Source organism: Trypanosoma theileri, assembly GCF_002087225.1.
Source record: "Trypanosoma theileri isolate Edinburgh chromosome Unknown TM35_Tth_12_V1, whole genome shotgun sequence".
Classification (NCBI taxonomy): Eukaryota; Euglenozoa; class Kinetoplastea; order Trypanosomatida; family Trypanosomatidae; genus Trypanosoma; species Trypanosoma theileri.
The window spans coordinates 16,328-43,179 of NW_021639854.1; the positions used below are offsets into that span (position 1 = coordinate 16,328).

Below are 26,852 nucleotides of genomic sequence, written 5' to 3' on the forward strand. Positions count from 1 at the left end.
TCCGAAATATTTTAAAGATGAAACACGCATCAGAGAGACCAAGTTTGAATGTATATAAATGAGTATTTTGCCCCAACTAATACTATTTTGGTTCAGCAGCACCCATCACTTTGCTTTATTCATGGTTCTCTTTCATTAGTATGAATCCCAACTAAATGAAGTTCAAGGCAAAAAAAAAAAAAATTCAGTTACTACGTGGAGGTGCACTTAAATCAGAAGACAGAATAACCACCTTGTGTGGACATTGTTTTGGTTCACATAATGACATGTTCTAGTTCCACTCCAATTCTTCCGGTCTTATGGGATGTGAAAGCGGAATAACGCTACTGCGCGCTCGTTCCTTGTCTCGTGGCATTGCCTTGCGCATGTCGAGAGCATCCTCGTCATCCTTAAAGGTTCCTTTGGGACCATCCCCTCTGTAGTATCCAAGTACACGTCGGTAGACAATGTAGCCTAGCTTGTGGTACATTTCTTGAGCCACTTTGTTGCTCTGTCGGACGAAAAGGTCTACAAAGTAGGCGTTGTAAACGAGTGCGGTAGTAGTTTCCAGTTCCTTCATAAGTGCCTCACCTAAACCCAAGCGGCGAAACGTTGGCGCCACTGTAACAGCAGATACATGACCATGGAAATCTTCACCCCTTCCCTCTGCTTTACCGAGTGTATACGCCATACATATACCTGTTGTTGGATGAACACAAATGCGTTGGTAAATTGGCCAATGTGTTGTATACTCACCGTAGAACATTGTATTGTATGTTTCAGTCAACTGATCAAGGTTGACAAAATTAAAGTTCATAATGTCTGTAAGCCTAAAATCCCTATACGTTGTCATTTCTTACCGATTTTTCCTACCACTTTTGAAGATAAGTGACCAAGTAATAAAGTTGTCGAAGAAAAACCACAAAAAAAAAATCTCTGTAGGTGTATGTGTATGTATGAAGAAGATGAAGATGATGAAGAGAAGAGGGAAAATATGAATCAAAACCTTTTACCGGTCTTAACTAAGGACTGATAGATCCTAGTAGCCCTTATTTAGCAAACTTTATACAAGAAAGGAAGTCTCTTTATATATCAATCTCTTCTCTTGGGATCCTTGTTAAAGCTATACTTGTTTTTACAATAGTGAATTATGATCATTGAATCCCTGACCAAAATAGTCAACACAATACAATTACAGCAGTAGTATTTTTCTTTAAGATGTCATGAATATGGAATTTAAATCGAAAGAAAAACCTTTAAAGAAAATATTTTCTTGTATTCTTAAATTTATCATTTTCGCCAAGGACCTCCTAGTACTATGATGTGTCCCTAAATCTGAATATCATGTTCATTTCCAAATCCATGTGCAACGAGGGCAAAACGAGAACAAGACTAGAGATTTAACGGTTTTTTTCTTCACTCCTATTCTGACATTTAACTTGCATTATCAGTTTCAAAAGTGTTTTATATTTTTCTGTGCGAGAATACATATCCATCAATTCGTATGTTTGACTTCCTGTTTCGCCACACAATTTCTTTTTTTTTTTTTCGTTCTCTACAAAAAAAAAATGGCGGAGGCAGATTCACCAAAACAGGGGAATCCGATGATGAAAAGGGAATTGGAATTTTATGAGCAGAAGATCCCAATTCGAAGATGATCAAGCGGGATTAAGATGGGCGAGGAAAACCGCAAAGAGAAGGAACGAAATCGCATGGCTGAAGTGGGGGTTCCGTTTCCCTCCCACGGCGGCCGAGGGGTCACCACCGTGAATTGGGCACCCGTCGCGCCCCAAAAAACACCAAAAGCGACCCCCATGAAGAAAACCAGGGCCCACCCCCGAGAACCCAAGGGAGGCACGAGCGGCCGCAAGGGAAAAAGAAAATTGCCGGACCCGCCATTCCTCAGACGGAAACGGGAACCTTTTCTGCAAAACGGGGTGCGGATCGTCGCAAAAAAAAAAAAAAAAAAGGTGCGGAGGTGGTTTGCTGCCATTTTGCGCGGCCTTGCGGGGGCCGGGCCGCGTTTCCGCCAGGAAAAAAAAAATAATCCCAGACGAGAATTGGCGAAAAAGAAAAAGACGCCTTGCACGCAGCGCCGCCGCTTCCAAGAACGAGGATGGGCAAATACCGTTTAAAATGGTGGAAACGGAAAAACCTTCAGGGCAAAAGGGTGGTTTTGTTGTGTGGGTGTTGGTGGAAAAAATGGAAAAAAAAGGGTTAAAGGAGTGAGAATCCACAGGGTCACTTTTCCAAAGCGGCCTTGGAGTGGCGCATGGAAAAATTTTGACTTTATTCAACTTGAAGTTATCCTTTTTTCCTGGCCAATCGCCCTGAAGAAAGTCGGGACAGTTTCCCTTGCAGAATAAAATCGGGGGAATTTGTGGAGTTCACACAGCTTTTCATGAGGTATAAATGTAGTCCGGAAATCCTTCATACAAATACCAGGGTTCTTGCAGATGACCCGGAAATAATACAACCGCAGTTTGTGACATTACCTGATTTGAGAATCAATCTATGGATCGACGACGTCATAACATTTAGTCTATTTCAATTAATCACTGGTAACTGGACCAAACAAATAACGTACAATATGCTGCAGTAAAGGAGCGCACTAGGAGAAAAGGAGAGAAACGTAAAACAATATGAGTTCATCGGTGTAAAACTCAACCACGGGAATCAGAGAACATGTGTCTAAGTAAAAAGGCAATGCGACATGTAAGTAAAGCGCCATCTCTTCAGATATCTTTGATTGAAAAAATAGAAATTTGAGCCACCCACATGATCTATATGCAGCGGGTGTACATGAGGAATCCTACTTTCTATAGTATTTATTTTTGAATCTTATAAAAATACGAATATCACGTCTTAATAGAAGGTTTCTAGGCCCTCAAGATTGGACTAATTTATGAGTACATGAGATGAAAGTGGGGCAGGAATGGCTGCGGAATTATTTGAAGAATGGGCCCACCCAACCTTCGAAAATGGTAGTTACCAGGTTCCACCACGTTGGTAAGGGATACATCCGCGTGTGGATGGGTATGTGTAGGAACGAGTGCACCGCATTTTTTTTTTTTTTAAACAGGAACTCACCCTTTTTATTTAGGAATACAAACTTTTCGGAGAAAATAGGACGATTCATTACACTAATACTTCCCTAAAACCACAATTATGAATATAGTGGAAAAAAGGGTAACATGTATTCAAAACCTCCTGAAGGCGAAGTGTCACTTTTTTATAGGGTTTCGCACAAGGGATGGACTTTGTGAAGGGGAAGGCGAGGAGGCGAGTTTAAACGTTTTTAACATCTTCTTTTCAGCAATTAACAAAAATGTATTTATAGAAAATGGAGATTTTTTGAGACTTATAACAGTTTATGGATATTTTTTTCTTGATAGTTATAAAAATAAAAATAAAAACACAATCAATATTAATTTCTTTTTACTTTTATTCTTTTTTTTTTCTGGAGGAAAAAAAAAGAGGACTAGACTATTCTGAGAGCGTGTGAGAGGAATGGTTTGACCTTGTTGTATTTTATTAGTAAATGATATAATTGGTTTCTCCCTTTTTGTAGCTGAGAATACCTGTCTGTCCAAGTGTAGGTTTCGAAAGTTAAACTGTTTTCAACATCTGCTTTTTGAGAACCAATAAAGCACTTTTGTAGAGAATAGTGGAATTTTTGAGACCCATCACAGGTCATCGCTATTGTCTTCTAAAAAATAGTGATAAATAGAGAACTATATATATCTATATATATATATTTTTTTTTATGGAGGGAAATATAATGCTTAGAGTGTTCCTTTTTTTTTTAGGGGGATGGGATGGGTTGGACCCCGATCTTCTTCCTTCCTGGTTGAGCAGGACTTTTTTTTTGATTTCAAAGAGGAAGGGAGCGAAGGTAAATAAACTGTTGTGCCATGTATTTTGGGTTGTTGTTGATGTTCTTTTGGGGTAGGGCGAAGTGGTATGTCATGGTCTGCGATGGGAATTAAAGACGTCTTGTTTTGGTTTTTTCTTCTGCATGCCTTTTGGTGGTAGATAAAGGATAAAAATGAAGGTGGTGAATGTGTTACTTTTTTTATTGTATGTTATTTGTGAATCTTTGTTTTATTTCTTTGTTCTGGATCTGGAGTAATACTTAACATAGAGTAAATTAATTTGAGTAGAATATGGGAAATGGCCACGTACCTTGTAAATGAGCTTCAGGGGTTATAGATTTTCTAGGGATTCACTACTATTTGGGATTATTGGTATGTATAGATATTTTGTTACCTATATTTTCCATCCTTTATGTCACATTGTGGTTTTGTTGCCGTTTTCTTTGCCTTTTTTTTCCTTTGATTTCGCAGTGGAGTTGACCTTTAGAGAATCACCTTTTTCTTCTGAACCATCCTTTCTAGACACCATGGCTACAGAGATATGAATATATTTCCGGTTCTTTTACCTCCCTTTTTTTTGTCTCTCTTGTTTTTATTTTTTTGTTATTATTTTTTATTTTTTTGTTGAGGGGCCATTCACTTTATTTTTTTTTCTATTATACTCCGTATGCCTCTTGGGAGTTGTCGAATTTTTTTTTTTTTTTGTGTGTTGTTGTTTGTCTTTTTTGCTTTCAGCGCCTAAGATTTCGTCACATGATTTAACACATTGTTCTTTTTTTTTTCTTCTTTTGCTTTGACTTGCTGACTTATCATTGTTGGGTTTAGTATTGTTTTCCATGTGCTCACCATTAGAGGAGGTCAAGACTATACCGAAGACCCGTGGTGGTGGCACTTTTAGCGACCCCGGTACCATAAATCTACATGGCAATGACTTCTCATGGGAAGAGAAAATGGAAGAGCTGTCTAGTGATGAACGTAAGTTGGTGGATGAATATCTTTGTAGGTGTCAAGAGGAAGTACGACAATTGGATCTGGAGAATTTGGAATTTCCTATAACCGTTTGTGAAACAGAAGGGAACTCTTGGGATTCACATTACAAGGTGAATAAGCGACATTTTCCTCTAAAGAATTATATTGTTCTTGCATTTCCATTGCTAAAAAGTATTTGTTCTTCTCAAAGTCAAAATGAATGTAAATATATTGTTGAATGTGGTTGTGGTACAGGTAGTACACTTTTGCCCTTGATGAGGCAATTTAAAGATAATATACATTTTGTTGGATTCGATGTGTCTCATAGCGCTGTTTCTACACTTTTAGAACATCCAATAGCTAGGGAATTTACTGGTCAGGGTTCCCTTACAGCTTTCCCTTACGATATTTCTGGTGTTGGTACATTGTCTTCAGATGAACCAGAAAAAGTGCGTGCTAGGAAAGAATACAGAGACCTAAAGGGTACCTTGGTAGAGAAAGTCCCAGGTTGTAATGTTGGTGTAAATGGTGTTATTCTTGTTTTTGTTCTTTCTTCACTCCCGTCGTTTAAATCAATGTTGTATGCCTTGAAAGAACTTGGAAGTGTTCTCAAGAATGATGGTTTACTTTTTTTTCGTGACTACGCTGTCCCAGATCACAATTTATTCCGTTTTGTTAAACAAAGCAATCCGACAACAAATAGCCTAAGCTTTTGTAAAGGTGATGGTACTCTGCAAATGTTCTTTGAAATTAACTTTACAAGAGAATTGTTTAGACTAGCAGGTTTTGAAGAAGTTGACGGTCAGGGTTTGCAGTATCATTGTAACCGTATAGTAAACCGAAAAAATGGCAAGAAAATGGACAAGGTATTTATTAATGGAACTTTTAAGCTTTCAACTTCTTGTTCTTCCGATTAAGAATTATTATTATTATTATTATTATTATTATTATTATTATTATTATTATTTCTATTATTAATCTTCTGTAGTGGTAAAGGGATGATATCTCTCTCATATTAAGACTGTATCTGAACTTAGCATTTCCCTCCTCCTTCTATTCCTCTATCTTTTTTTTTTTTCGTAGTAGTTGCGTTTTGCTATTTTCCGTTGTTATTGATGCAGAGTGCTGTTTCTGGTGTTCCTCCTCCTTCTGAGACGAAGGATGAGCAGAAACGTTTCGAACTAAAACGCTGGAATGCTGTGGCTCTCTGGTCCTGGGATATTCAAGTAGAAACGTGTGCTATATGTCGTAATCACGTCATGGATCTTTGCATAGAGTGTCAAGCAAATCAAACTGGATCACCGACAGATTGCAACGTCGCCTGGGGGGCTTGTAATCATGCTTTTCATACACATTGCATATCCCGTTGGTTGAAAACCAGGAATGTATGCCCACTGGATAACAAAGAGTGGTCATACCAAAAGCTGGGAGTTTAAAACGTATTATTTATAGTTAGTGTTACTTCCATTATTTGAAGTTTTTCTTTTCCAATGAGTACAAAAACTGATTATTTGTTGAGGTATGCCTGTTTTTTTTTTTTTTGTGTGTGTGTGTGTGTGCGTTTTTGCCATGATAGATGCTTGATTCATATTGATTCTTAAATTTATTCTGGCTTCTATGTGATTTTTGGTATTGTTATTGTTCTTTATGTCCTCTTGTCTACATTACCAAGATGAAGGGGTCTACTCTTTTACGGAAAAAGTTACAAAACAATACAGATTCACTCATCGAGTTAGGAACATGCTCTGTTAAAAAAGTTCTCCGACCCCCTCATTTGTTTGATGTTCATCATGAATTGGGCTCCCGAGAATTTACCATGTATGCAGGGAACATTTGCAATGCGCGTGTTTTGATTCATTGTAGTGTTAGTAATCGTACCCTACGCCCCTTGAAAGGGGGTTCTGGAAGTTATATTAATAAGAAAGAGTTACCACATAGGGTACGTTGCCAGAATAAGACTTTAGAAACTTCTCCCATTGAGTTTTCTGCATTTATAAGTGTTCCTTTTTCAGGAATTACAATTGAGGCATCATGTTCTTCTTTTCTTGGTTTACTAATAGTTGATGGTATGGTAATACATAATGGTTGTCTCACTGAATCACTGGTACCACGCGATGGACGTTCTATTCGTGAAATGCTATATCAAGGACCTTTGTTAAACCAAAGAGGATTATCCGAAATTGCGATTAATTTGAGAAGCTGTACCAACCCGTTAGATCCCTTTAGACAGGAACATGCATTCTTTTTCGATGGTCATGTAAGGTCATGGAGTTCGCGCTTTATGCGTTTTGGCCATACACCAGTTCACACCACAAGACCAGAGTTTTCTGATACTTTGTGTCAGTTTATTGGATGTTTTAATATTGATGATGAGCTCGCGTATTTTGTTGAACAATTCGCTCATGTGGTTCAGGCCAGAGAAAAAGAGATGTGGTCTAGAGTTCTTAAAACAGTTCTTGGTGGTAAGTCTTTTGTTTTTCCCTCGCCTTAACTAAACTTTCTGGAATTTCTGCAAAAAATTCTACTCACATCTCTTTTTTTTTTCTTTTTGGAACCTGTTTTATCGCACCAAGTGTGCTTCATTCTTTCTAATGTTGATCTTTCTCTCCAAAAAAAAAATATATATTTCCCTTTCTTTTCGTTTGGAAAGAGGTATTATAAAACAAAGTTCTTTAAGTAGCTTGTTTCTGCAGAATGGATCGCCTAAAACTGAATACCAAAGCATTATTGGGTATGGCAACCCGCACAGTTGACCAAGATCATGAAATGCGACATACCTGTGTCAGGTCATTTAATCAGGCAGTTGCCCAGTATGAAGTTGCGATGTCTAAGTTTGTTACCTCACTGACAATGGTGTCCAACTCTTTAGAAGGTGTGGAAAAGGCATTTAAGGATGTTGTTGCAAACGAAAAACAGACTCCTATATTCGATGGTATGAAGGAGATAACCAAATGCTTGGAGATTGTTCGCACATCCATATTAAACGAATCAATAGATACATTCAAGATAATGGTTGTTCCATCATTATCTTCTCTTAAGGGTGATTGTGAGACATGCGATAAAATTCATACCGAACGTGCTAAAGCTGTTGATTTGTATGACTATCACCGAGATGTAGTTGAAAAAAAAGAGGTACAATATGCTTCAAAAGGTAAACCTCTTGATGACTCAAAACGGTACAAAGAAGAATTAAGCAAACGTGATAGTGCAAATGAGGAATACTTGTTAAAAAATACCGAGTACAATAATGCCTATGATCTGTTAATGTCAAAGAAATCTGAGTTGACAACAGTTGCTGCAAAACTTTTTCTTCATTGGTTATCAGACTTTTCGGAAAAATTACATCATGAGAGTTCTCGTATGTGTGATGTTGTTGACAATACTCCTGTAAAAACGATGGATAGTGAGATGGAAAATGCTGTTGTGACTTCCCATGAAGTGTCTTCTCAAGTTGATGCCCCAAATGGTGTTGAAAGTCAAGAATCTGTTAACGGTGTTAACACCGCTTCTATGGTAGATGATGGTTCTAACGTGGAGCAACCTTTATCAACCAATATTGATGCATCCAAAGAAGAAGGAGAGGCAGTTCCTACTTCAGAAACAGGTTAGAACCACATTTTCCAGGACGAAAAAAAAAGACAATCTCTCTATATTGACACAAGGTTGTAATACTTACGCTGCTGCGAAAAATTGTAACAGCAAAGCCCAGTCAGCAGTTTTTAAAATTATATTAATGTCACGTACTATTTTTGCTATTAATTTTTTTTTTTTTTTTTTGTAAGAGAAAAAGGATGAAGGGGTGTAAAATGCGGAACCGCGCGGGAGGCACCCCCTTAAAAGTGAATAAGAATAGTAATAATAATAGTAGTAGTAGTAGTGGTTGTTGTAAATTAATCCACTGAAAAGAGGAACCAGATTTTATGGTAGAGCAAATAAAGTTTAAGACAAGGAGGTTCACTATCGCATATATTTTTTTTCTTTTTCTTTTTTTTTTGCCAATACTATCGGGTATTTCTGTTGGCTAAAATAAATTAGTCGTACCTATGCGTTTGAGTTACAGTTGTGAAGTGAATGAGTTCTGGTAGATCTTGTGTAATGTATATATCTATATATGATTTCATGTATCTCTCTCTCTCTCTCTCTCTTTTGATTCATCATACTCATGATGTAATGTTGAATTACCCTCTCTATTCCATTTTAAGAAATTCTGTAAAAGGTCTACAACAAGAATAATAGTTCAGCAAAGAAGTTGAAAATGAAGAAGTTTTTCCTGGATACTAAGGCTACCTTGGGACTGGTCTCTGATAAAACCGTGGATGAAGACTACGAAAAGAGATCTGCTGGACTGAAGACACTACATGATGCAACCAGTTCCTACCAAAGTTCTATGGAAAAGGTGAAACATGCTGGAAAGGAGTTCGTAAAGGCTCTCGAAGAAGCGTCAAAGGCATTTGAGAAACTTAATGCTGATGATCATATTCCATCAGAGCTGAAGCAATACTCAAAAGAATTCAAGGAAATGGTTGAAAAGATTCAAAAAGGTGCCCTTCTCCAGTTTACAAAAGAAATGGATGCGAAAGTCATTACTTCTGGCAGTTCTCTCAAGGGGGATTGTGAAGCATGCAGTCATCTTGAGCAAGAAAGATCAAAGGCTGTAAATGAGTACGATGTCTACCGAGATACTGTGAGTAAAAAAGAGGCAGAATATGCGAAAAAAGGTAAAAATTTGAAAGATTCTAAAGGCTATGAAGAAGAAGTCAAACAACGCGACCATTTTAAATCAGTGTATGAAACTGCCAATAAGTCATTTAAGGAGAAGCATGATGAACTATTGAAAAAGCTTGTGGAAAACAACAAAGCCTGTGCAAAGGAATTTGCAGATTGTACAACTACATTTTTGAAGGACTTATCAAAGGAAATGGAGCGATTGGAGAAAGCGTCATCAGGGTTTGCCAAATAATGTGAAATGCTATGGGGAAATGCATATATGTCATTTTCTTTTTTTTTTTTTGTCTGCTTGCGAAAAGAATAATCGAATCTTGCGCCAACTACCAAGTGATTAGGGCAAAGTATTTAATGATGAAATCAATATTAGGGGGTTGGGTGGGGTGTTTAAATATTTATGATCGTATGATCACTTTTAGTTGAGTAAACAACTAGCATATTTTTTTCCTGTTTTTTTGTTTTTATTTGTGAGTTGATGGTGTAGATCCATTTATTTATTATTATTATTATTATTATTATTATTATTATTATTATTATTATTTTTTCTTTTTTTATTCTATCCATGTTATATCTTTAACTTTTCCTCATTCTGTTTTTATTTATCCGAAAGTGATGTATCTTGGTTTTTTTTTTTCTTTCCTAACTTTCGTACAAGTGACATTTTCATCCTAGGTGGAGTGCTCTTTTATTATTATTATTATTATTATTATTATTATTATTATTATTATTATTATTATTATTATTGCTAGAATTCATTAGAAGGGGCTAATATGTCTTCGTCAAAAGACCCATTTGATGAGTCTGTTAGTGATTTACGTGAGTTAGTTGCCAAGGCGAAAAGTATAGAAGAGTCAGTGAGGGAAAAAGGTTTAGTTGAACGTGATATTCTAGCAGAGGTGAAGCGAATCCTCGATGCAGCCGATGAAGAACTGGAACTGCTTAAAAGTGTTTTGCAAGTTATTGAGCAACGTAATGGTAAAGTCGGAGACCACGTTTTTTCTGTAAATGAAGTTATTAGACGCCAAAGGGTTGTTCGTGACCTTGAAACGGAGTTGAAAGAAATTCATACATTTCGTGATGATCTGGAGGCACGAGTACGAGATGTAGAGAAGAAGAATCAAGTTATTAGTTCTTCAACCAATAGTGGTAGTAATGGTTTTCTTTTGGAGCAGGAACTTGCCCAAAAAGAAGAATATATGCAGCAAGATATTGTTTTAGATAGACTTTCCTATGGTCTTCAAGAGTTACGAGAAACTGGAATAAATGTAAATGATGAGCTACAACATCAAGAGGTTTTACTTGAAGAAGCTCAGAGAGAAGTTGAGGGTGTCCAGGCACGCTTACGTGCCGTGAACGCCAAAGTGGACAAATTGCTTGGAAGTATGTCAAACAGAAATAAAATTTGTACGATTGTATGTCTGGTATTAACCTTATTGTTTCTTGTATTTGTAGTCCTTGCGTAAATTGGTTTTCTGCTACGTGGATTTTTATTATTATACTTTTTATGTTGATAATCGTTAAGAAAAAAGGAAGTGATATTCGCCTTTTCCCTTGATGTTTAAAATGTTTCAGATTATAGTTTTATATTTATTTGTTTATTCTTCTTCCACTGTTGCTTTTCTCTGTTCTTAGATTTTCTCCTTCTTAGATTTGTAAAAGGAGAAATATGGAAGATGTTTCGAACTTCTCAGGAGTCTTTAGACGTACTTCTTCAGTAACTCGACGTCGAGTGTTAGTTACTCTTTTTGCTATTCGAAACAGTACAAAGAGAAACGCCTCTGCACTTTCACTGCCTTCTATCCTTACTACTATAGAGTTTGTCATGCCAGGGAAACCTGTACGTTTTTTGTTTGCAAGTGGAGGTAATGCTACTGTTCTCCGTAGCCAAGATAAAGGTTGCACATGGCGGATTGCATATAGAGCCAAGACAGGGAATAAAGGTAATGAAAATCCTAATGAGGAAATTCCACCCACTGAGGGTACTGGTACTATGGAAGATATAGCAAAACTATTGCTACCAAAGGAATCTGAAGATGAAAAGAATGAGGGTATTGAATTATCAGCAAATGAGTTAGAGACACAAATTTCGCACATCACAACACTTAATAATATGGTTGCTATGTGTGGAAGCGATGGATTTCTTGCAGTTTCCGCTGATAGGGGTATGAACTTTACTCCTTTGGAAAAAGAAATGATTCATCCATTTATAAGAGATAGAACTCATTCAGCTAGTAGCTATTGGCGAATTGGTGGGTTGTCTTTTTTATCAGAGGATAAGCTTATTTTCTTCTGTAAAAAACAACTGTTTTCAGTTAATCTCACTTTTCATCAGTTGAATTCTGTGGGATTTGTTAATCTTAATGTAATTCAAGAGTTTTCAACTTCTATTGGACTCATAAAAACATTTCCTCAGATTTGTAACTCCATACGAGAGTTGTTCGTATCAACTAAAGGGTTACTGCATTATTCCTGTGATGGGGGACATTCTTTTGTTACATTTCCACATGAACTTGGTATCCTTCGTGATGTATGGCCTTTGGATATGACTTGTAGACGTTGCGAAATTCCACAAGTTCCAAAAAGTTTTATTGACTCCTTAATGTCAGTAAATGTGGAACAAACCTCGAATATTAATATTAATAATAATAATAATAATAATAATAATAATAATAATAATAAAAGTACTAGTAAACGGGAAAAATACCTTTACAGGGCCATTTCTTCTACTTTGCGTTGTGCCGAGGACAACAACAATGTACACGACATAGAAAGCTCTTATGATTCTTCAGTAAGGTCTGCTCTTCCTTATATTATGGATGAAGTCCGTTATCGTGTACTTTTCGTTGCCGGGGTTGGAACCCCAATATTACCGTATGACTGTACTGCTTTATTATTTATTGCAGCCTCTTTAAAGAATTCTGCTGGTTCTTATAATGCTATTGGATCTTTAGCTGATAATGTAGAATACATACCGTACATAACATCTGGATCTATGGAACATATTTCTATAGCTGTTAATCGACAACCTGGTTTGGGATCATGTTTATTTGCGCGGTGTAACAGTTCAGGTGTTAGTACATCAAGTAACATGGGTGGGACTTGGTCAATTCCTTCCCAGGCTTATACGGTGGCTCTCTTGGCTGTAGATGGGGGTGAATTTATTTGTTGCAACCGGCGAAATCTTGTGAGTATAGTCTCTGAGGGACATAATAATGAAGTTTACACTGTGCCAGTTGGTCTGCGCGTTCCTTACTTAACGGATGCTGCAGTAATGCTATGATGATGGTCCTGCTTCATCTTACCTTCCTTTTACAACAACAATAACAACAAGTAAGAAAAAAAACAAAAGGAAGGAAAGAAGGGCAAGAAAATATCTTTTTTTATGGGCCAGTCCTGTTTTTCCACAAGTAGTGTCAGTGGAAAAAATACCTCTGATAAATCTCATTCAGAGACATTCTCCAAAAACAAAGCCAAATCAGCTTTAAAGTCCTTGAAATTTTCTGAAATTACCAATCTGTCAACGACAACACGAAAATCTACAGGATCAGATTCACCTATTAGAACGCAGATAAATAAAGTACCGGAACAATACTTGCCTGAACGTGGTGGTTGTGACCCTAATGATAATCACTGTATTTCAGATACCTCGCAAGTATCTCAGTTTCTTATTCATAGAGAATTTATGTCCTTTCCAGGTTTATTCCAAGATAGTACAGCAGCATTATCCTTGAAATCATGTGAGAAGGCAAATATGCCTCATCATTTGATTGTGGGTGGTGAGGATGGGAGTCTAGTTCTTATAGACTATGAATCAGGAGATATTACCCGTGAATTCTCCCAAGCTCACCAACGTGATGTAAATTCCTTGACAAATCCTATTAGCAGTGGTCTATTTGCTTCATCGAGTCGTGATAAAATGGTGAAGGTTTGGAATTTAAAAAATGAGCATCCTTTGTGTGAACTTGAAGGACATACCGTAAGTGTAACGAGTGTCACTATGAACTTGGATGGTACATTTCTTGTTTCAGGGAGTCGTGATAATACAGTTCGCCTGTGGGATATAGAAAGAGCTGAGGAACTAGAATGCTGCGATATGAAACAAAATATTGTGCATTTTGTCCAATGGGTGCCACAACTTCACTGTGTAGCACAGGGAGGTGAAGATTTAACACTACGATTATGGGATGTGCGTATGAGTTCTACTGGGAAAAAAGCACTGGGCCTTAGTCTTGGTTCTACCCTAACTTCTATGGATTACCATCCCACATGCTGTGAACTGCCAGAGAATAATATGGAGTACATGTTGTTAACAGGACATAACGGGTTTAATGGACATGGGGCCTATATAGCGGAGTGGGACTTGCGTATGCCAAAACGATTACGAACATTTTATGCCCATAAGGGTACTGTTCGAAGTATACGAAATTGTATTTCTTCAGATTCCTTATCAAGTCAACGTTTTGTAAGCGCGGGTGATGATGGAGCTATGGCCTTTTTTTCAACAGAAGTCACTGAAGATAAAACGGAGGTGATTATTGATCCTAAGAATATCCATAAACTTACTGAGGCTCGTGTTACATCTCTTGATGCGTGTACTAATGGTGATATATTTGCCTCTACGTGGGATGGTGCAGTAGTGGTATTTCGTCCCACACCTCAGAAATCAGACATAGTGGTTCCTGTGCAGCGATACCGGTTCTTCGGAACTCAGGGAAAACCCCCCAAAATGACAGAATGATACTCAACTTATATGTAATTTTTATTGACTAGACTGCATTTTTTTTTTGTTTTTTTTTTCGTCTTTTGTAAAGTGTTTATTTATTTATTTATTTATGTAGTTACTCCATCTTTCTTGTTATTAGTACTGGTTATGTGTTTTTTTTCTCTATTATTATTTTTTTCCTGTTGTTGTTGTTGTTTTGTTATCTTATTGATTTTTTAAATAATTATTTTCCATCTCTTTCTTTTTCTTTTTCTTTTTCTCTTTCTCTTTCTCTACACTGTATACCTCTGTATTACAATAATGATCAAAGTAACCGTATATTATGAGTCACGAACTTATCGTACCTGTAGCCCAGGATGTTGCCCACGCTCGCTCCCTCGCAATAACAGGAGATCGTGAGACGGCTGTGTACACCGCACACGAACGTCTAGAGGATGATTTGGCAAAGTTACCAGTTGTCATGGCTGAGACGAAAAAACACTCATACTCTGGTGTGGATCCATGGGTAGCCGTCTCGACAACTATTGAGTCCATTTGCCAGGAGGTGGAGCTTTGTCTGCAGCTCTTCAGTACTGGAGTGAAAATGCAGAGATTCAAAGGACTCCGCACTGTTTCAACTCTTTACAACCAACAGAACTGCCCTGCAGATCGTTTACGTTGTTTTTTTGACATAGTACATGCAGCCTTCACCGTTGATGGTACCAAGGTGCCGATGTCAGCTGTTGTGTTATATAAATTTACACAGACTGTTAGGATTTTCGATGTAAACCAAGCTGTCATTTGGTTAAAGTTGGGAATTAACAATATGCTTGAAGCCAGAAGTATATTAGATTCTTCTGAAGATTCTTCCTCATCAACACATATGAGACTAGTTCAGATTTCAGTTTTTGTAAATGAAAAGAATGCAATCCAACGTATGAAGGAAAAGGGCAAAAATTCTCTTATGGTATCAATGTTAACTTTATTAATAAAATGTGGCGCTGAGACAGGACAGGCAGTGACGGAAGTGCAGGAAAGAAAAAGTGAACTTGGTGAATTTATGAAAGATGATGTCTTTGAATCTTTGATTCAGTTTGAGAGTTCCTACACTAAGAGGATGAATGGAAAAAAAGAGCGAATACGAGAAAAAAAAGATAAGCGTATTGGAAAAGGGGAAATTAAAAAAAAAGAAGATGTAAAGACTTCAATTTCTACAAATACTAGCACTGTATCACGTAATAATGATCCATCACGTGTAGAGTTTTCACATCGTTTCCTTCAATATTTGCTTCGTGGTGGGTGGAGACAACATCCTACTAAAGCTATTGTTGCCCTTCTCGCTTTTATTTTAATCTGTGTTTTGGCGAAACGCACAATATCCGGCCTGTTATCTGCTTTGAAGAACATCAAAAGTTCGTCCTATGGTGGGAGGAAAACCCTTACTCTTTGAGTTAAGGAATTAGGTCTTATTTATTGTTATGCTTTTTTATTTCCCCCGGTTGTTGGTTTTTTAAGGGTTTCACGTACCTTTTTATTATTTCCTGCGCGTTTTTTTTTTTTTTTTTCTGTTTTGTGTCTTACTATTTATTTTTCTTTCTCTCTCTCTCTCTCTCTCTTTTTCTTTTAGAATTAATTTGAGGATATATATATATATATTTTTTTTTTTTTGGCCAAGTATTTGAGTTTGAGAGTGAAGTTGTTATGCTTCCCGAAAAGTACAAGGTTCTTTTGATTTTTATTCTCTTTACTCTCAATAATGGATTCGCGTGGCTTATGTTTGATCCTGTTGCCGGTTGGCTTGAAGAGAATGTCAAGGGAATGTCAGTGAACCAGTTGCAAATACTCTCTTCTTGGCAACCGTTGGTGTTTCTTGTTATGTTTCTTCCAGTAATGAAGATGGTAACAAAACCAAATGGCCTTCGAAAGGCTGTTCGTCTTGGAGCTTCTTGTGAAATAATTGGTGCCATTTTCAAATTGATTGGTGCGAGTGCGCGCAGTACATGGGCGGGTGTCGTTTTTCTTCACATAGGCCAAATTTTCAGTGGAGTGGGATCACCGGTAGCAACAGGGTGTGTTTCTGCACTGTCGGCTATATGGTTTAATTATGATGAAAGAACTAGAGCTACAGCTGCGGCCGTGATGTCAAATAGTGTTGGAAATTCACTTTGCTATATATTTGTTCCCGCTTTGACAGAGAGTGCTACATTTGTTTCTGTTACAGTTTATGAAGTTATTATGGCTTTAATCGCTGTGGCTCTTGTGTGGATGGTGTTCCCGTCGGAAGAGGCTAGCTCTGTTACGGTGGTTAGTCCTGAGGCCCTGACATCTGAATCTCCTTCTGAAGAAAGAAAGAGTCTGCGAAAACAACTCCGTGAACTTCTTAGTATACCATCAGCAGTTTACCTTCTGTTAATATATTCATGGTCAAGTGGTGGATTTTCCGCATGGATTTCTCTTTTTGATGCCACATACCATAAATTTTTCTCTGAGAGTTTTATTGGAGTAATGAGCTTTTCAGGAATGCTGGCCTATGTTTGTGGAGGTTTAGTTTCATCATATCTTACCGATCTTTACTTCAGTCGTCAAATGAAATATGTGATATTTTTCTGTATAACGTGCAACTCTGTTAGTAATCTCATCTTTGTTGCCTCCGCACCAAATAATGAAGGTTACTCCTTGTGGACACTTGGAAGAGTTTGGATTGCAGCAGTTACGGCGTTGTGCGGATTTTGGAATGGAGCTGCGGCCCCATTATTTTATGAACTTATTGCAGAAATATCATTTCCGGTGGATGAGGGTGTGAGCGGAATTGCCATCTCCGTCTGTGAGAATCTCGGCGCGCTCATCTTTTATCAAGTCGTATCCCGTTATTACACGCAGGAGTCAATGTGCATTGCGTACTCCTTCGGCATGACAATTTCAGTGGCCCTCGCAGCAGCCGTGCGGCAGAGGTACAATAGATCCTACCATGCATATATCAAGGCACATGAACAACCCACTACAGTAGTGGCTCTGGAGTCTGTTTCCAGTGTACCATCATAGTGGAATATTTTTGGTATAAAACTTTCTTTTTTTTCTTTTTTTCTTTCTTTCTTTCTCTCCCTCTCTTTTTCTATTGTCTTTTTTTTTTTTTTTTGTTTTGTTTTTTCTAACAATGTTCGAACGCAAAGAGGCCAAAACACCTTTTTTTTTGTTCTTTATGTTTCTTTCTTGTTATGTCAGTTCGCTGATGGGTTTAACCATGTGCCGTCGCCCATCGTTTTGAACTTTGTAGTTGTGCTGGAAGATTAATTTTCGGTATATTTACAGCAACAGCAAAATTCATGTTGTACTCCTACCAATAGATCTATCATCTCGCATTTTTTTTTCTTTTTTTTTGTTTTATGTGGACTATTTTATTTATTTTTTTTGACACTCAAAAAACTCTTTGTGCTTCTGTTTCTCCAAATGGAGCGGTGTTGTGAGATGCAGAGAGTGAATGAGAAAAATGGAATAATTGGAGAAGAGCCAATAGTAGATGGTTTAATTTATATACTTTTTTTTTTACTGTTCTTATTTCTTTTTTTTTCTGTTTTTTTTTTTTTTTTTAATTTCTGGATTATGTTATGCGTAGCGAAAAGGATGAGACGTGTAGTTTCCCGCGCTGCACCGCGGCTACAGTTGGTGTTGTTATTCTTCTTCGCCATCACGTACTGTGTTAACATTCTAAATTGGATCTTCAAAGTCTACTTCGTTAAAACTGACGTTGGAGATGCTGTTATTTCTGCGTATCTGGCTTTTTCTATAATAGGATTCGTTGCATTTTTATTTGTCGCCTCACCGTTAATATATTGGTCCTATATTTTTGCAGATGAAATGGCACCCAAAACGCGACGAAATGCTGTAAGTATTGGTATTATTATATGTTTTTTTCTGCACGATCTTCCAATGGAGTGGATTGAAGTCTATTTGCTCTGGTATTACGGTTGGAGAAGTGTTATTTCTGGTATTTCATTCTTCCTTGTCACCTTATGCTTTGCTGTTAGTTTTTTTAACTCGTGGATTGCCTATACCTGGTTTATTAGTAAGAAATTACAACTTCAGTTTAGTAGTTCCTCAATGGTGATGCCACCGTCAGAGTTTATGCCATCATCTGTAAACTATCAATACACTGGTGTGGATAGGTGATGAAAAAGGTTTATCAACAACCAATATTTACTCGGGAATAGACAACAATAAAACACTTTCGTATCACCCATGTTTTTTTTTTTTTTTTACTTTATAAAGTACTGTATCTTCGTTGCCTTGGTTATTTGAAGTAAAATAGGTGAATCGTGGGTCATATTTGTCTATGGGTTGAGAGTGGTTCTCTAAATTACTATGAATCTTGTGGATATCGGTAATACTGAGTACAATGTATTTTGTGTTTTCATTCGATAGAGTACGACATGGATGTTAGAAGTGGTTTTGGTAAACGAAGGAAGATGATTTTTTTTTTTTTTTTTTAATTTTGAGTTTCGCTTACACACAAAAAAAAAGCGTACTGCAATATGGATCTTTGATTGGTTTGTCTTGACCTCATTATGCTCAAAACTAGAGAGATTAATGGGTTCATTAGATCTTATAGTATTGTATCTTATTGATTTATTTCTTATTCAAGTTGACTATAGCATTATTACCGTATCGAATGTTTTTTTTTTTTTTCTATTTTGACCTTAAGCTTTATGTTCCTGGTCATGTTTTTTTTTTTTTTCTTTTGGGGAATGTTGAGAAGTCTTTTCTATCACTACTGCGTGCCAGACTCTTTCTTTTCATGTTGACGTTCATTGTTGCAAAAGATGTGAATTGTGTGAGTTAGGGGCCGGTGTCACAGAGGGAACGTGAAAATAGAGCATCAAAGATTTGATTCCCTACGTGTTAACAATTGATGTTGAGGAGAATAATAATACACACCCTGAAAGGGAACATCGCTTCTGTCGTACATATTTGTAGATGTGTGTTTCTTTTTTTTTATTGTGTTTTGTTCTTTATTTATTCCCACCACCACTATTACTATTATTACTGTTACTATTATTATTTCTACTATAAACCAGAGTTGCTCTCTCTACTTTTAAGCCCACAAGAGTGGAACAGAGTTAGGCCTTGTATTGCCTCATGTATAGATATAGAGAGAAAGATATTTATGTGTATTTTTCATTGATTTTTTCTTTTTTTTTCTTCTCTCTCTCTCTCCCCCATATTTTGTTTTCTATATTCTCTTTATGGCAGGGCACACATGTTCCGCCCCAGTGCGCTTCTTTTCCCCAAAGTGGGATGTGAGGAGATCACTCGCAAGGCGAGGCGAGTGCAGCTGAAGCCCATGGAGTACATTGCCCAGCACCGCATGCAAGTCTGGCAGATGCGCTTCAAAGAAATGGGCCCGCCCTTCTCGCGCGTGTGGGTCGCCCTCGGCGGGAAAATGCGCCGCCGCCGCGTTGGCCGGCAGGTGGACGTGAAGGACATGCGGTACTACTGGCGGCCCATCGAGCCGCAGTACCAGCGACTGTACATGTCGAGGCTGCGGCTGCGGGACCACTCCAATCAGCGCAGGGAGCCCATGCGTCTGCGGGCCACCAACAGCGAGATTGGCACCGTCAATAGTGCTATTGAGTGGGAAAGGGCCGCTAATAGAAAGTACGGCGCACGCCTAGCACCACCAAAACGACCCGATTTTGAATTTCGTGTCTTTTAAACGTATACTCTACATGCTTTCATTACCGTTTTATGAAAAAACAACTTCTTTACGCGAGTGTGGGAGGTGTCAAACTGTTGAAAAGAAAAGAAAAGGTCAAACGATGTTCCTTTTACAAACATATGTCAATGAAATTCTTAGGGTGGCATGCGTTTTGCTTCTACACCGCATCGGTGCTAATGAATAGGAGAAGGATCATGATGATGATGATGATGATGATGGTGATGTGTTCTAGCTTCCCTGTAATAATCACAAGAAAACAAAAAAGAAGAATAGAAAAGAAGAAAAAGAAAAAAAGGAAAAGAGAGAATTATATTCTCTCATTTCATTAGTACAAGTTTACTACTAGTTGATGATTTTGAAACCAAAGGAGAAGGAAAGTTTAATTGTAGGGAACTTTTTTTTTTTCTCTTCTACTTTCTCTGTGCGTGCTCTTCGATATTTTGACTTGTTTGCAGTTTCTCTGCATTCTGAGTGACTGTTTTTCTCTTTGGACAGGTGAATAAAGAAGAGGTGTGTTCGTATTCTTGCATTCCCAGTAATGAAAGGAATAGAGAAAAGTAGTGTAAAGGATAGGACGATTGATTCTGTATTTTTGTTCTGTTTTTCGTCTTTTTTTTTTGTTTCTGTTCTTGTTGTTGTTGTTGTTGTTGTTATTCTTGTGATTATATGATTCTTATTTAATTTGACCATATCATTTTGCTCTTTATATGAATGGTTTTTTTTCTTTTTTTTTTGTTGCGTGTTCTTTGGCAAGTGTATTGTACGCGTTGTTGACAGTGTTCATATCTTTCTTTGGATATCTCTTCCCTTTTTTATTTTATTTTATTTGTTTTATTTCTTTGTATCTCTAACGAATAGGAACTGAAAGCTATGTCTAAACATAGCGGTAATGCTCCTGTCAAGCAGGATGTGCGTGTGTTCCAGTCCACCATTGACACTTCTTCAATTGTTTCAACGGTGTTTAATCAACCTTCTTTCTACATGGGAATTGTGAATATGGTCATCATGTATCTCACGCAGCGTTTCCCAGAGGAGCTCATGTCGCCAAAGTACTTGACGATGACATATAATGGTATTCGTGCTCCCGCTATGTTAACTATTCCATTCTGCTGCATTGCGGGTGGATATTTTTCAGTGGCGAGTGTTATTAGCACATCTGCGTTTCCGTTAGCGGGTCACTTGTGCGGCTACACACTTAGTCTCGGCGTTGGACTCACGATGTTGACCTTCCGCCGGGTGTCGTGGTACTACCCGCTGCTTGGGGTGATGTATCTCTCGTTTGGCGGCTTTCACCACTACCGGCGGATGATGGTGTACGGCGACAATGCCCCCATTTACAACTGGGGGGATATGAGCGAAATATGGAATGCGCGTGCGGAGGCAAAGCGGGAGGCCAGACAACAACGTTTGTTAGAAAAGGAGGCGATGAGCTCACAGAAATGAGAGGAATTGAATAGAAAACTCTCGGGATTGTGATGATTACGAAGTAAAAAGAAAGAAAGAAAAGAAAAGAAAAGGGTGACAGGATGGAACAAGGGATTACTCTATTCGAGAGTAGTATTGCTTTGTATTTCTACTCCTATTTTGTAGTGAAGGGAAGTATGTTTTATTTCTTCTTTAATAAATGTTTTTTTTTTTTATTTTGTTTTTGTTTTTGTTTCTCTTACTGTCTTTGTCTTTTTCTTTTAATGTATTCGTCTCGTTGTTTGCAGTTCTTTTTTTTTATTATCTTTCTTTCTTTTTTTCGCCCCTAAAGCAACTGGAGGAGAAAGAGGAGGAAAAAAAGAGCCATAAGAAGGAAAAAAGAAAAATCTGGAGGGAGTCACAGCGATAACAACAACAAGAAGAAAAAGAAGAACAAGAGATTAATTATCATGTCAACATTGGATGATCTCTATGGTTTCTACTGCCGCAGGAGAGGATGTAAACCTAACACCTCCTTCTCTCGTTTTCTGCAAGAAGAATACGAGCGACAAGGGCAACAACGGGTGCTAGAGTCCATAGATCTCTCTAAAAACTATGTAGGAAAGAAAGGCATCATTCCTGTTCTGGATCTCGTTAAGAATATAAAAACTGTAAAAAAGATAGATGTTAGTAATAATATGTTAGAACATGAACAACTAGATCACCTTGTTTATTGCCTCGTCATGCATCCATCAATAGAAGAAGTGGACATCTCTAACAATTCCCTTCATGAAGGTAGTGTCGGTCATATTCTGAAATTACTTGAGACAAATCAGAATATCACTAGTTTTCATGTTACTGGAAATGATTTTACACCTTCTTCAATTACTTTGATAAATGAACAGTTGGAGAAAAATGAATCTCAAAAGGCGAATCAGGAGAATGAATTACCTAGCCCTGTGAAAAGAAAGTATTTTCACGCAGAATTACAAGGATCTCTAGAAGTAGATACCTCTGGTGGACACATGCATTTCTCTACTTGGTGGAAAAATCCCCAATATATTATGCGCACTTCACGAAAATCTCAGGTTCGTGTTATTATGGATGTCTCTGATGCCAAAGTCTCTCGTCAAGCCGGTTTTTTTATCTTTCGATCAGATGGAACACGTAAAGTTATTGAAGTTGATACAGACACTATCATTGCAGAGAGTACGGTTGACAGTAATCATTGTCATGCTACTTTTTGGGTGGAAGAGCAGGTTGCCTATGCTATTATGCCGTATACGTTTTACCCTGAACGTACTCTGTCGTTCACATTAACAGCTGAACTGTGTGAGGATAAATCAATGGAAACGGAGGGATGGGTAACTTTAGATCCCGTAGATCCCGCACTTGACTGGATTGTAAATATTAGTGATGGCGAGTGGACGGATGTTTCCTCTGGTGGTCCACCAGAGCAATATTACACATGGTACCGAAATCCCATGTTTCGCTTACAGTACGCAGGATCTAATCAAGCATACCGAATGGTATCGCCTGCTACTATTCTTGTAAAACTCACCAAAAGTGTTGACCCTGATAAAAATGATGATAAATACATTGGATTTGATGTGGTAACGACGGATCCTACAGGAAAAGGTACTCCACCTATTTACTGCAAAGATGAATTTATTAAATGTACTTGTCCTCATGAACATTGTACAACCGTCAGTGCGTCTTTTATTGTCCCATGTGCTGCACTTGATTTGTTTCTCGTTCCAAGTACTAAAAAAAGTGGTGAATTAGGTTCTTTTACAGTAACTGTTTTTTCCTCCGTTCCTCTTGCAGTGACCCCATCCGTATTTCCTCATGGTTGGAATTACCGAGCTGTTAATGGCGTATGGGATGAAAATAATTGTGGAGGAAGTCGAGAATACAGTATGTCTTGGAAGTGTAATCCTTCCGTCGCACTTCTCTTCGATGGTGATAAGACTTCACCGGATTTAACTCTTTTCTTGGAAGTCATTCCCTCCTCAAGTGATGAAGAAACGATTCAAAACGATAAGGTTGGCTCAGTTATTACAGAATCAGAATTAACCTCAGAGGAGATACAGAATCAGATAGAATTAAAGGAGTTTATGCAACGACACCAATCTGATCATATTGAAGGTTCTATCTCTATTGTGGAAGCCAGTTCACCTTTATATCGTGCGTTGTACTCTTCTGACTACAAATCCGGACCAGTAGCACACCTTGCGGTATCTAATGTTAGCGGAAACTTCCTTGTACTTCTTACAACACGATATGCTGGTCAATTGGGAAAATTTAAGCTTCACATTTTTTCATCTCAATCATTTGTTGTGGATGGTATTGAGACTTTGGCGTCTAGGGAACGTCAATCGCAACTACTTCAGTACTCGGAAGAGACTCAAGCTCGTCGTAAATTAAACTCGACTGAATTAGGAAATCACTTAAAAATTGAAGATTCTGAAGATGTTATGATGGAACGTAATCAAATTCTCCGTAAATGTTTGACTACTGGAGAAAAATATATAGATCGGGATTTTCCTCGTGGTGGATCATCATTATGGTTAGATCCAGAGTCAAAGCCTCCATCAGGTTTTCCTAAAGATATTCAATGGAAACGTCCAACTGATGTAATGGAGAAAGTTGTGTTTCTTCCAGATTTTAAAACGGACTGCCCATTTCCATACTCCAAACGTGAATGGTTTGCATCCGTTGCTTATGCTATATCTACAAAACCACGTTTTCTTCGTATGATAACGATTGGATATGAGATGATTGATGGTTTTGCTCAGTTTCGTTTTTTTAAGGATGGTAAATGGATTGTAGTAACTATTGATGATTATCTCCCCTTTGACAATACAACAGAGCTTTGTATGGGTCATCCCGAAAGTGATAAGGCAGATTTCTTTTTTCCACTTTTGGAAAAGGCATACGCTAAAGCACATCGTTGTTATGAGGCGTTAGAACGAAAAGTAACACCAGAGCTTAGTACAGTAGAGGTTATGTGTCAAGGAATTATGGATCTTTCTGGTTGTATTACCGTTAATTATATGCTTAGTCCTAGCAATCAACTTCACCACAAGGAACAAGAACGTTTATGGATGAAAGTAAAAACTGCTGTTAAACCTGATGTTCTTATTACTTTGTTACTTCGAAGTGATAGTAATGGTGCATCTGAGCGATGTAGTTTGGGAATTCTAAGTGATCATCTCTATCCTATATTAGATGCCCGTTTTGTTGAAGGACAACGATTGGTAAAATTATGTCATTGGAGACAATCAGGAGAAATTAATTGGTCTGGAAAGTGGCGCGCAAATAGTCCAAAATGGACCGATACTCTTCGTGAAATACTTGAGTTTAAAGAAGATGATAAAGAAACGTTTTGGTTATCATTTGATGAAGTACTTTTCTATTTTACAGATATTATCATGACTGCAGGAACTGAGAATAATTCTTGGGTTTTATCAGATTTTTCAGATTGTCCAAAAGGATGTGAAAGTCGACTTGTAGGTGGATCTCAATTTACTCTAGAACTTGGTGAATTTCCTCCAGATATGAAAAGTACTCAAATCCTTATTGGTCTTCATCAACTTGATCCACGTGCTAAGATATTAAGAGATAAGAATGCTTTGGCAACCTACCGTACAGCTATCGGTTTGGCAGTTATAGCAACAAAGGATAATACAATTATTCTCAAAAAAGTAAAAGAGAATGAAGTAATAAAACGTGTAGAACCTTGTAAATGTAGAGATACACTTTGTCCCTTAACTGTAGATCTTGAAAATGTAAGTGGAAAGAAACGTATCACTCTTATTGCTTTTAAGGAAGATCCAAAGGCTCCAAATGCTACCTTTCTTCTTTCTGCATGGTCTGAACATTGTACTGTTAAAATAATTCCGGTGGAACCTGATAAACGAACTTCAGTTTCTGGTGAATGGCCAAGTGAATACCCGGTAGGTAATCCTTCTTCACTTTTTTGGCGAGATTGTCCACAGTATTTTATTTTTCCAAGTGAAACTACTGAGGTTACTCTCTCGCTTCATCAAGAAGTCCCAGTTAATGAATTACCTAAATCCATTGGTTTTACTGTTCATCGTGCGACAACGTGTCGTAGTTTCTTGGAATATGATCCGGATTCTGTTGTTCTACTTGTACACGCAGAAGTTTTACCTTCCATCACTGGTTCCGTACGACTTCTTGGTATGAAGGAGAGAAGAGGAATGCCTTATATTATTGTACCTTTCTCTTCAGATGCCACACCTGGAGGTAAATTTCGAATTGAAGCTATTGCTAACCGTTCACTAAAGCTTTGTAGCATAGATCCTAAACTTGATTGGCATCGAGAAAAGAGGAGTGTTTCTTTTTCATTATTGGATGGTAGTGTTGGTGGATCACCACGTTTCTCATCTTGGCGAAGTAGTCCACAGTTCGCTCTTACTTTTCCTTTTGGATGTCATGGACGACTATTTATTTCTTTAACTAATGATGATGTAAATGATACATTTACGGAGATTGGAATGATGGTACTGCGAGGAGATAATCAATGGGAAAAAGGTCAAAGAAGAAAGTTGGTTATTGCCCCTGAAGATATGATTGGTCGTTCTGATGAGAAGATTGGTGGGGTTACACTAGATTGTGAAGTCGATGTTGAGCCTGAATGTACACTTATTCTTGTTGTGTATGCCAGTATGCCTTACCGAGAGGCTTCTGTAACGATTGGTGTTTACTCAGCCTCTCCAATGGAGATGAATCCCGTGAAGGAATGGAAGCAAGTCGCCATGGTGGAGGGCAGTTGGGAACTTGGATACACTGCTGGTGGGGGAGCAGATGGATATAGCAATTGGGTTAATAATCCTTTTGTAGCTTTAAATACATTTCGTCGCACACAGATTGTGGCTCTCCTACTGCAGTATCCTCGTGGTCCGGATAAACCTATTGTTAAAAGGGCAGGAAAGAAGAAGGCATTTTTGCCACCCATTATAATTAATCCACACAATCGAATGGAGGTTGCTCTCGATTTGAATGTTCAAGATAATGAGATGACTCCCATAGCCACTACTCCATACACTAAGAATAGCGAAGTTACTCTTGTGGCCACTGTACCTATAGCAGATTCGCTTCCTTTTGTATTCGTTCCACACACAAAAGTTCCAGAAGAAAACGGTGACTTCAAACTCTTTGTGTACGCAGATTCTGTGATTGAGTTGTATCCACTATCAAAGGAACGTATACCTTATGTGTAGAAAAGAAAAAAATAAATAAAAAAAGAAACGAACGAAAAAACAAAAAAAGAGAGAACGAGAGTTGAACATCTTGGAAAAAGAAAGAGATTAATAGAGAGAGAGTGGGAACAAAAAAAAAAAAAAAAAAATGAAAAATGGTTCACAACTAGAAAACAACTCAAACAAATAAAACATTATACATTCCATCACTGATATATACTCCCATAGAAGCAAATAAAAAGTGAAACTGAAGATGA

General features: G+C 37.7%; 16 protein-coding genes across 16 annotated transcripts; 15 read left to right on the forward strand and 1 right to left on the reverse strand.

Moving 5' to 3' along the window:
- Positions 1-271: 271 nt before the first annotated feature.
- On the reverse strand, positions 272-832 carry TM35_000121050 (N-acetyltransferase complex ARD1 subunit; the record flags this gene model as incomplete). The annotated part of the gene is made up of 1 exon (XM_029025080.1): positions 272-832. One exon carries the CDS (start codon positions 830-832, stop codon positions 272-274), a length of 561 nt encoding a protein of 186 aa, XP_028883396.1.
- An 820-nt stretch (positions 833-1,652) lies between these two features.
- TM35_000121060 (uncharacterized protein) lies at positions 1,653-2,114 on the forward strand (the record flags this gene model as incomplete). The annotated part of the gene is made up of 1 exon (XM_029025081.1): positions 1,653-2,114. One exon carries the CDS (start codon positions 1,653-1,655, stop codon positions 2,112-2,114), a length of 462 nt encoding a protein of 153 aa, XP_028883397.1.
- Positions 2,115-4,690: 2,576 nt separating this feature from the next.
- On the forward strand, positions 4,691-5,740 carry TM35_000121070 (methyltransferase domain-containing protein; the record flags this gene model as incomplete). The annotated part of the gene is made up of 1 exon (XM_029025082.1): positions 4,691-5,740. One exon carries the CDS (start codon positions 4,691-4,693, stop codon positions 5,738-5,740), a length of 1,050 nt encoding a protein of 349 aa, XP_028883398.1.
- A 198-nt stretch (positions 5,741-5,938) lies between these two features.
- Positions 5,939-6,259, forward strand: TM35_000121080 (RING-box protein 1; the record flags this gene model as incomplete). The annotated part of the gene is made up of 1 exon (XM_029025083.1): positions 5,939-6,259. One exon carries the CDS (start codon positions 5,939-5,941, stop codon positions 6,257-6,259), a length of 321 nt encoding a protein of 106 aa, XP_028883399.1.
- Positions 6,260-6,495: 236 nt separating this feature from the next.
- TM35_000121090 (uncharacterized protein) lies at positions 6,496-7,314 on the forward strand (the record flags this gene model as incomplete). Its single annotated transcript, XM_029025084.1, has 1 exon — positions 6,496-7,314. One exon carries the CDS (start codon positions 6,496-6,498, stop codon positions 7,312-7,314), a length of 819 nt encoding a protein of 272 aa, XP_028883400.1.
- A 203-nt stretch (positions 7,315-7,517) lies between these two features.
- Positions 7,518-8,432, forward strand: TM35_000121100 (uncharacterized protein; the record flags this gene model as incomplete). Its single annotated transcript, XM_029025085.1, has 1 exon — positions 7,518-8,432. The coding sequence occupies one exon, from the start codon at positions 7,518-7,520 to the stop codon at positions 8,430-8,432; it is 915 nt and encodes a 304-aa protein (XP_028883401.1).
- A 646-nt stretch (positions 8,433-9,078) lies between these two features.
- On the forward strand, positions 9,079-9,783 carry TM35_000121110 (uncharacterized protein; the record flags this gene model as incomplete). The annotated part of the gene is made up of 1 exon (XM_029025086.1): positions 9,079-9,783. The coding sequence occupies one exon, from the start codon at positions 9,079-9,081 to the stop codon at positions 9,781-9,783; it is 705 nt and encodes a 234-aa protein (XP_028883402.1).
- Positions 9,784-10,318: 535 nt separating this feature from the next.
- On the forward strand, positions 10,319-11,011 carry TM35_000121120 (syntaxin; the record flags this gene model as incomplete). Its single annotated transcript, XM_029025087.1, has 1 exon — positions 10,319-11,011. The coding sequence occupies one exon, from the start codon at positions 10,319-10,321 to the stop codon at positions 11,009-11,011; it is 693 nt and encodes a 230-aa protein (XP_028883403.1).
- Positions 11,012-11,214: 203 nt separating this feature from the next.
- TM35_000121130 (uncharacterized protein) lies at positions 11,215-12,828 on the forward strand (the record flags this gene model as incomplete). Its single annotated transcript, XM_029025088.1, has 1 exon — positions 11,215-12,828. One exon carries the CDS (start codon positions 11,215-11,217, stop codon positions 12,826-12,828), a length of 1,614 nt encoding a protein of 537 aa, XP_028883404.1.
- A 102-nt stretch (positions 12,829-12,930) lies between these two features.
- On the forward strand, positions 12,931-14,286 carry TM35_000121140 (WD repeat domain 31; the record flags this gene model as incomplete). Its single annotated transcript, XM_029025089.1, has 1 exon — positions 12,931-14,286. One exon carries the CDS (start codon positions 12,931-12,933, stop codon positions 14,284-14,286), a length of 1,356 nt encoding a protein of 451 aa, XP_028883405.1.
- A 307-nt stretch (positions 14,287-14,593) lies between these two features.
- Positions 14,594-15,700, forward strand: TM35_000121150 (uncharacterized protein; the record flags this gene model as incomplete). The annotated part of the gene is made up of 1 exon (XM_029025090.1): positions 14,594-15,700. The coding sequence occupies one exon, from the start codon at positions 14,594-14,596 to the stop codon at positions 15,698-15,700; it is 1,107 nt and encodes a 368-aa protein (XP_028883406.1).
- Positions 15,701-15,951: 251 nt separating this feature from the next.
- On the forward strand, positions 15,952-17,292 carry TM35_000121160 (MFS transporter, FLVCR family, disrupted in renal carcinoma protein 2; the record flags this gene model as incomplete). Its single annotated transcript, XM_029025091.1, has 1 exon — positions 15,952-17,292. One exon carries the CDS (start codon positions 15,952-15,954, stop codon positions 17,290-17,292), a length of 1,341 nt encoding a protein of 446 aa, XP_028883407.1.
- A 579-nt stretch (positions 17,293-17,871) lies between these two features.
- Positions 17,872-18,417, forward strand: TM35_000121170 (uncharacterized protein; the record flags this gene model as incomplete). Its single annotated transcript, XM_029025092.1, has 1 exon — positions 17,872-18,417. One exon carries the CDS (start codon positions 17,872-17,874, stop codon positions 18,415-18,417), a length of 546 nt encoding a protein of 181 aa, XP_028883408.1.
- A 1,087-nt stretch (positions 18,418-19,504) lies between these two features.
- On the forward strand, positions 19,505-19,960 carry TM35_000121180 (uncharacterized protein; the record flags this gene model as incomplete). The annotated part of the gene is made up of 1 exon (XM_029025093.1): positions 19,505-19,960. One exon carries the CDS (start codon positions 19,505-19,507, stop codon positions 19,958-19,960), a length of 456 nt encoding a protein of 151 aa, XP_028883409.1.
- Positions 19,961-20,833: 873 nt separating this feature from the next.
- On the forward strand, positions 20,834-21,406 carry TM35_000121190 (uncharacterized protein; the record flags this gene model as incomplete). The annotated part of the gene is made up of 1 exon (XM_029025094.1): positions 20,834-21,406. The coding sequence occupies one exon, from the start codon at positions 20,834-20,836 to the stop codon at positions 21,404-21,406; it is 573 nt and encodes a 190-aa protein (XP_028883410.1).
- A 431-nt stretch (positions 21,407-21,837) lies between these two features.
- TM35_000121200 (calpain cysteine peptidase) lies at positions 21,838-26,616 on the forward strand (the record flags this gene model as incomplete). Its single annotated transcript, XM_029025095.1, has 1 exon — positions 21,838-26,616. One exon carries the CDS (start codon positions 21,838-21,840, stop codon positions 26,614-26,616), a length of 4,779 nt encoding a protein of 1,592 aa, XP_028883411.1.
- Positions 26,617-26,852: the final 236 nt, after the last annotated feature.